The following is an 8,739-nucleotide window of genomic DNA, read 5'->3' as shown; positions in this document are numbered from 1 at the left end:
CGGATCGAGCTTATTGTGGTGAACCGGTGATGCAGCTGAGGACTTACGATGCAGGGAGTTCCAGGGTGTGTGAGGATGTAGGCGTAGCCTTGCATGACCTTGTCGGAGGGGAAAGGCCATGAGTTCTGGGTGGAGCCTGTGTCGTGATTGTCGACGAAGGTGACCGCCTTCTCCGGCAACCAACCGATCATCCCGGGGGCCTTGCCATTGCCGTCCTTCATCCGCCACAGCTCGCCCTGGACGGCCGCCTGCAGCACGCCCTTGGTGGTGAAATCGAACGCCGCGGCAGGGCCGCCCACAGCCTGCGCCCAGTTCACCAGCTCCTGCCGGTCTTTGTCCTGGATGCTGGACGGCTCGCCGTTGCCGTCGTACTGCAGGGAGCTCCATATCTCGGCGACGACGAAGGTTGGGGCGGTGTTGTCGACGTACACCTTGGCGACGGCGGCAGAGTAGCCCTTGGCGAAGTCGAGGCGCCAGCCGTCGAAGCCCAGATCGGTCTTGAGCCAGTTGAGCCAGTCGGCGAGCTCCTGTTGGACGCGCGGGTTGAGGTGGTCGATGTCGGGTGCAGCGCCGAAGTCAGCCCCGGTGTCGCGGTGGCCGCGGCCGTTGGAGTACTGAGTGTCGTCGCTGCAGATCATGTCAGGGCCCCAGTCAAGGCGGCTGTCCGGCGTGCCGCCCTCGAAGACGCAGTAGATGCCGCGGCTGTCCTTGTAGTCGGCGCAGCGGTGATTGATGACGATGTCGGCGACGCACTGGATGCCCTTGGCGTGGAACGCCGCGATGAGCGACTTGAGCTCGGCGTGGGTGCCGTACTTGGACGCGTCCAGGTCGTAGAGCCGGCCCGGCATGTACCCCTGCGGCGCCACCGAGTGCGACGGCGGCGGGAGCCAGACGTGCGTGGCCCCCGTCGCGGCGATGTCGTCCACCCGGCCCCGGAGGAAGTTGTACCATCCGCCTTGCTTCTTCCACGACTCCCAGTTGAACCCCTGCATATGCACCAAGCCAGCAACATCATTATTCAAGTTCAGAGCTCTGCTCGAAGCTCAAGATGGCGCGTAGTGCCAGTACGCAGAAGAGTAGCTGGGAGAAAGGGAGGACGCACACCTGGAAGAGGACCTGGGATTGGGCTAGCTGGGAGCCCAAGCCGAGCAACACGAGCATGAGGAGGCTGCACATGGCAGCCGAGTGCTTCGCCATCTCTGCTCGCTCGAGTGCCTGTGAGACTGAGACTTGTATACTTACCTGGCTGTGTGTGGAGCACCATGGCCGTGCATGGGAATTTATAGGATGGATCCGGCGGCCGTTTGGCCCAGTGGATCGTCAAATTGTGTAACGGATAAGCTCTGTTGCTTCAAACGAGAGCAACGGCATATCGTTGATGGGAAAAGTGCAAATGCTGCCGTGGCACATTAAAAACGGGATAAAAAGGTTCGTGACTGCGTGAGCCGTGAGTTATGAGTCGTATACACACACACATGCTTGGGTCGCGTTTAGTGCAGGGACGCGGCGAACGAGTAGAAATTCTTTCTGCCAACAGCAATTGCTTGCTTGATTTTTAAATTCTATAAATGATTGGTCCATCTTTTTTATAAGGCGAGCACAGGTTTTGTTTCTCAAACTTCGTACCTTTGATCAGGTTTTAACCTAAGAATTTGTATGTTGTGGAACAGAACTTTAGTGTCGTTGGTTCTTCATTTGAAACCACTTTCATTCCAATGATGTTAACAAGCATTGCTCGTGCAAATAGCACGGCTAGTGTTGTTTTAACCTTTTTAGAATTCCCTATCCAAGATACTACAGATTAAAATTGGTCAATACATAATTTATATTTTTCGTTAACAAATTGATCGAACACGGCTGCATATATCTTCTTTCCATGATTAGGCTTCCACGTACTATCTGCAAATTAATTATTTTTAGTGTCCCTCAGTTTGTGCAAATACTGGAAATAATAGCAAAAAGGGGAAGGAAATAATAGCAAAAAAAAGGGAAAGTGAAGGTTATATTTTACTTCAATTTGTACTACTACAGATCCCTCCTTTCATTGCTGGCGTCACTTAGGTTTGTTTCCATATTGCATTCCATATAGACTCTTATTTTTCTAAATATAAATTTGGCTATTATGATTTAGATTTTACATGCGTAATTTATTTAGGTCATTTTCGGTACAATACCTTGAAATCAACTGCATATATGCTTAGCTTGTTTCTACTAAAAGTATACATATTTGTTTATATCCATTTGGCACATACTCTTATTCAGTTAATACAATGTTGAAGCCAAATGAGCTAAACTGGTAATTTAATTCTGTTGTTTGCTTAGCTCACTAGGATCTTTGATTTTTTTCTTAATTCATAATTTAATTCATCTATTATTTTTATACTTTTACAAAATCTTTTACTTCTAAAATTGTTTGGAAAAAATAATAGGAATGCCCATGGGACACCACATTTCATATTTTACTATCAAATGTGCATGTGCCTTGCGATGAGGGAAAAAAATTCCTGACACGTTTGTTGGAAAATATACATGGCCAAAATTCAGTTGACTCTGCCACCACGAAAGTAACACCACGGGCCACCAAGATTCTTTAGTGCTGCCGAACCCAAAAGGCTAGCATCACCATTCCCGATCACCGGCGCCTCCCCGTTACCCCTCCACTCGTGGACAGCTGGTCGTCGTCTATAGCATGCTCGCCTTGTTCGATTGAAGCCTACTGCTCTCCTAATTGTGCGTGGCCCTGAGTCTCCAGTCTCGGGCATATATTGCCCCACCGCATCAATTGGCCGCTGGCCCAACTCCACATCTTGTTCTTCAAGTGCCTCACTCACGATGACGCACCCATCGAGTTTTTGGTCCAGATCAACTATGCGACTCTAGCTGGCTTGATGCAAGCCAACTCGAACCAATGGCTCGGCATCGTCCAGCTCCTCAATTATGCCTAGGCTTTCCTCTCGATCCAATCAAGAACCAAAACACCAGCAATCCGAGCTAGTCAGTGTGCCTACTCACTTTATGTTGATGATGCCAACAACACCATTGCTTGGATTTATTTGCTCACCATGAGGTGGCTGTAAAGGTGAGAGATGCTGGAAAATATGCGTTTAATTCTACCAGATATAAAGATGAGGCATATTACGTAACTCATTGCTACTGCTAGGTAACCCAATTCTAAATTCAAAAAGATAATCGTAGCCATTAACATACGAGTGCAGTGTCACTTGCACCTGGGAAAGCTATGGTATGTTCAACCGTGAATGGCATCACTGGATGGATCACCCACCACAGTCCCATAGACATGAGCCAAAATTTGACTCTAGTCTACCATCTACGGAAGTTACCACCAGCAAACCTCTCAGGTTTCATTGCATCCGAAGCACCAGCCATTGCTGAATTAGAGTAAACACATAGGTAAGGTTTCCGGATTGTTGGAAATATGCATTTAATTCTACCAGATATAAACATTAGGCATAATACGTAACTCATTGCTACTACTATGTAACCCAATTCTAGATTCGTAACCATTAACATATGCATGTAATTGGTATGTAAAAAAAGCATATGCAAAGCAGACGTAACAAGACAAAACATCATGTAACCCATGAAAGGTGTATAACCACTCTAAATCTTGTGTAACCTACAACTCTATAAGAAACCAATCTGGGGACTTACATATCAGCGCTCCGTCCTCGTGTAGACTCACTGCAGGGTTACATGATGCAATGCAGATCGAAGATGAGGCAACGCATAACGTAGTTGATCGACTCGAGCGATCGCGCAGTTGCGTTGCCTAGAAACCTTACTGCCGCACCTCGTGCAGGCTTCCCGATGGCAACGGCTCGGAGATACCACTCACCCTCCTCCTCCTTGGTACACGCCAAGGAGAAGAGCCGGCAAGATTCAGCAGCTCAGTGTCACAACACGAATCACTAGATGGAAAAGGAGAGAAGAGAGGGAGTTCGTGGGTGTCTCACTTGTATCTTCGTGGACATCTCCAAGACTCTTTTATGGAGAATACGGCCGCCCACTACTGACCATTTTTGTTATAAAATTTCCCCATTAATTGGAAGTAGTAATTGCCCAGTTAACTCGGGATCAAGGCATTGACTGTGTGTTTATCACCTCTAATGACTGTTGTCAAAGGATTACACGCAAACGGCAAAATGGTTATGCCAACTTGGCTTGGCCGCTCACTGCGTCACAGGTCACAAGTCACACGGTTGGTTGCACGAAAAGAAACGCTGCCAACTTTACACTGTTGAAATTATTTAAGTGCAAGCCCTTGATGCTATACTGTGACAACAAAGTAGCTATTGATATTGCCAACAATCTGGTTCATCATGATAGAACTATGCATATCAAGATCAATCGCCACTTTATTAAGCAGAAGTTGGATGCAGGAATAATTTGCTTGCCTTATGTAAAATCAGCTAGTCAAGTGGCAGACATTTTGATCAAAGAATTACCTCAAAAGATATTTTCTGCGTTTTGTAGCAAGATGGGTCTATATGATATATTCACCCCATCTTGAGTGGGAGTGTTGGTGTGTGTATTTGAAAAATAGATGTAATACAAGGACTAAGGTGTAAAATACCAAGAGTAAATAGAGGCAGAGAAGGATCGAGAGACAGATCGATTCAGAACTTCTTCCCGTCTTCCTGTTCATGGCTGAGTCTCCTCTTCTTCCCGATCCCAAATCTCTACTAGATCCACCCTTAAATATTCAATAGTTGCTTCGTCATAATCATCTCTGTTTCCGTGTTTAAAGAGGTTACAAAAATTCCCCAATCATCGTAATACATCCAAACATTATAATCTTCATTTAATAAATAAATAGTTGAAAGAAGCATAGTACAATCATATTCAGGTTATTTAATCTCAATTAAATTCTTTTTCCAGGCTGAAATGGATCTGAAAAAATGAATATATTCAGGGATTCCGATGGGTCTTGTGGTGTCGCCCCGTTGGAACTCTCAGACCACTCTTCTCCCAATAGTTGTTGCCATGGGCAACGGGGTGGAAGTCCGAGGGATCAGGTTCCCAATATCGTACCCTGATCCGATCTTCACGATAACCTTGTCGTCGATCTTGGCAACGTAGAGATCCCCATCAGCGGCAAGGATGTCCAGCTTGCTTCCGACATGGATCCCGTTTCTTGACCTCACCGTAGACAGGGTGCTGATCTCCTGCTTGAGGTTCCAATCGAAAACATGGTCGTAGAACTGAATACATACAGAAGAGTGAGTGACACAGTGGTAGTTTACCGGATCGAGCTTATTGTGGTGAACCGGTGATGCAGCTGAGGACTTGCGATGCACGGAGTTCCAGGGTGTGTGAGGATGTAGGCGTAGCCTTGCATGACCTTGTCGGAGGGGAAAGGCCATGAGTTCTGGGTGGAGCCTGTGTCGTGATTGTCGACGAAGGTGACCGCCTTCTCCGGCAACCAACCGATCATCCCGGGGGCCTTGCCATTGCCGTCCTTCATCCGCCACAGCTCGCCCTGGACGGCCGCCTGCAGGACGTCCTTGGTGGTGAAGTCGAACGCCGGGGCAGGGCCGCCCACAGCCTGCACCCAGTTCACCAGCTCCTGCCGGTCTTTGTCCTGGATGCTGGACGGCTCGCCGTTGCCGTCGTACTTCAGGGAGCTCCATATCTCGGCGACGACGAAGGTTGGGGCGGTGTTGTCGACGTACACCTTGGCGACGGCGGCGGAGTAGCCCTTGGCGAAGTCGAGGCGCCAGCCGTCGAAGCCCAGATCGGTCTTGAGCCAGTTGAGCCAGTCGGAGAGCTCCTGTTGGACGCGCGGGTTGAGGTGGTCGATGTCGGGTGCAGCGCCGAAGTCAGCCCCGGTGTCGCGGTGGCCGCGGCCGTTGGAGTACTGCGTGTCGTCCCTGCAGATCTTGTCAGGGCCCCAGTCAAGGCGGCTGTCCGGCGTGCCGCCCTCGAAGACGCAGTAGATGCCGCGGCTGTCCTTGTAGTCGGCGCAGCGGTGATTGATGACGATGTCGGCGACGCACTGGATGCCCTTGGCGTGGAACGCCGCGATGAGCGACTTGAGCTCGGCGTGGGTGCCGTACTTGGACGCGTCCAGGTCGTAGAGCCGGCCCGGGCGCCCGGCATGTACCCTTGCGGCGCCACCGAGTGCGACGGCGGCGGGAGCCAGACGTGCGTGGCCCCGGTAGCGGCGATGTCGTCCACCCGGCCCCGGAGGTAGTTGTACCACCCGCCTTGTTTCGTCCATGACTCCCAACTGAACCCCTGCATAACCAGCAACATAATTTAGGTTCAGAGCTCTGCTCGAAGCTCAAGATGGAGTGAAGTAGCTTGAAAAGAGGAGGATGCATACCTGGAAGAGGACCTGGGATTGGGCGAGCTGGGAGCCCAAGCCGAGCAACACGAGCACGAGTAGGCTGCACATGGCAGCCGAGGGCTTGGCCATCTGCCCAAGCGCAAGTGCCTGCAACTCTCTCTAACTCTAGCTTTGCTGGTGTGCCAAGATGCAGGAGAGACTTGTACTTTGGCTGTGTGTGGAGCACCATGCCCGTGCATGGGAATTTATAGGTCGGATCCGGCGGTCGTTTGGCTCCGGCAAATTGTTATGACGGATAAGCTCCGTTGCTTCAAACGAGAGGAACGGCATATCGTTGATGCGAAAAGGGCAGCTGCCATCGTGGCGCATTAAAAACGGGATAAAAAGGCGCGTGATGTATGAGCTACTAGTCGGGCAACATGCATGGATGGGGTCGCGTGTGCAGCGCAGGGACGCGGCGAACGAGTATGGGTGGTCAGTCAAGGTACGCCCCTTTTTGGTTGGGTGCTTAGTTCGTTTGGGTCTCTTTCGTCATGGCTCGAAAGAATTCGCTGCAGACGAGTAGACGTCGATTGTTCTTTTGGCTGTTTCATCGATGGATCACGGAGTTGTACGTTGTGTCGATGTCTCAATTCAAACTGTTGATATTGTTGTTTGTTGTTATGTCTACCATGGATTTGTTTTTCTTTTTAATATGATCAACAACTTTTCTGCCCGATTTATTTAAAAAAATAATCAAGGTGAAAGATTAAATGTAGATAAGACTTGAACTTTTCTTTTTTAGTAAGGGAATAAGACATGAACTTGAAGCATGCCGAGCTGGACCAGGATAAGCATTATCCTTCGAGTTTACTGCTCGTTGGCATTTGTGCCGCTTCAGCTGGGCTGGGATTGGCCGAAATCACTGATCGGGCCCATCTGGTGAGTCCTAGGCCTAGTTGAATTGGGCTTTGTTGCTATTTCAATTTATCTGAGCCATTAAAGCCCAACTCTGTGAACCAGTCATTTTAAACCACCAAAACCGTTTACCTAATTTCCCTAAATAAAACGTTTGCCTAATTACTCCCTCCGCTCCGTAAGTCATTTTTTGCTTTGCTGGATACGTAGTTTTCGACATAGGTGCATAGCAAAACTGTATGTTTTAAAAATCAAAACGATTTATAATTTTAAACAGAGGGAAACAGTTAAATACAAAAGGTACAATTCAAGTTAGATTATATACTCCATATATTTCAAATTGAAAGTTATTTTAACTTTTCTAATTACATAATCAAAATTACATACAATTTGGTGAAGGGGGAGTATGTAGGCTGGTCATCAAGAGATTATGCTACTATCGTGGTTTATCATGACTATTCCCCCTTTCCAAATTCTAGGTCGTTTTAACTTTTTCTATATACATAATTTTTGTTATGAATCTAAATATAGAATATTTCTAGATATATAGAAAAAAACTATCTATCTAGAAAAGTCAAAATGAACTATAATTTGAAACGGATGAAGTATGCAACAAGTATCATGCATGATTTTCTTGACACATATCACAGAGTATAAAGAGAAGAGAGAATAAAACTCTATTTTTATAGAGATACACATTAGACATGATATCCAAAACTAGAATATTTTTTTATCCATTCCCAATGCACAAATACAAAATAATTAATTGCCTTAAGTGGTTTAGGAAAACAATATGATACACTATGTTGCATGATTTGTTCTAACACATTTATTTAGTGATATCTTAGAGACATGGAGTTTTGAATATACTACCTAAGTACTTCCTCCATTTTCTTATGATAGGGTTTTCATCTTGGCATAATGACCGAGGAAAACAACCTTGCTTAAGTATCTCTCATTTACTCCCGTCATTTTCTTAAGTATCTCTCATTTACTCCCGTCATCAGAGAGTCCTCGTGAAAACAAGCGATCCTTAAAGGAGTACAATGCATTGAGAACAGCTTCATAATATATACTGTACTAATGAATTGCAACATGGCAGCATATTAATAGGTTCTATATATGAGACGGCGTGGAGCTACGTGCGTGATGATTATACCACCTCAAAATTTTAGGCATCATGACATCCACTCTGCTCGAGTCTCCTTGAAATCCTAACCAGACATGCAATCGTAGCACACAAATGCACAGTACTAGACATCTATGTCCTATTTGTTTAGGCATCTACGTCTCAGCGTGAAAAGTCGAAAGTGTAAACAAACATCGAACTTCTTGTGCAACTTTCGGAAAACCAAAAGCCAAAAAAATTGAGTTTATATGGAACACTAAAAAACTTAGTTTCCTGAGCTTTTCATAGATTTCTAAACCCGAAATGCTAAAAATATCTTTTAAAAATTATTGTTGGCTTTTCTGAGACAAAAGCCAACAGCTTTTTAGAAAACCTCCGAAAACTCAAACAAATAGGCCCTAAG

At 46.7% G+C, this 8,739-nt stretch overlaps 1 protein-coding gene and 1 pseudogene across 1 annotated transcript in view; both read right to left on the bottom strand.

Annotated features, from left to right (window-relative positions):
• Window positions 1-1,235, bottom strand: part of LOC101760886 (alpha-amylase isozyme 3C) — a 3,135-nt gene extending 1,900 nt beyond the window's left edge. Inside the window, exons 1-2 of the mRNA XM_004956958.2 lie at window positions 1,105-1,235; window positions 48-986 (exon numbers count right to left, since the gene is read on the bottom strand). Of these exons, the coding sequence (XP_004957015.1) occupies window positions 48-986; window positions 1,105-1,197 (1,032 nt within the window). The 5' untranslated portion in view covers window positions 1,198-1,235. The remainder of the gene's footprint in view (window positions 1-47; window positions 987-1,104) is intronic.
• A 3,523-nt stretch (window positions 1,236-4,758) lies between these two features.
• Window positions 4,759-6,515, bottom strand: LOC101767944 (annotated as a pseudogene).
• Between the last annotated feature and the right edge of the window lie 2,224 nt (window positions 6,516-8,739).

The sequence above is a fragment of the Setaria italica genome, chromosome II (assembly GCF_000263155.2).
Source record: "Setaria italica strain Yugu1 chromosome II, Setaria_italica_v2.0, whole genome shotgun sequence".
NCBI classification, from domain to species: Eukaryota; Viridiplantae; Streptophyta; class Magnoliopsida; order Poales; family Poaceae; genus Setaria; species Setaria italica.
This window is presented reverse-complemented; position numbering and strand designations above follow the sequence as displayed.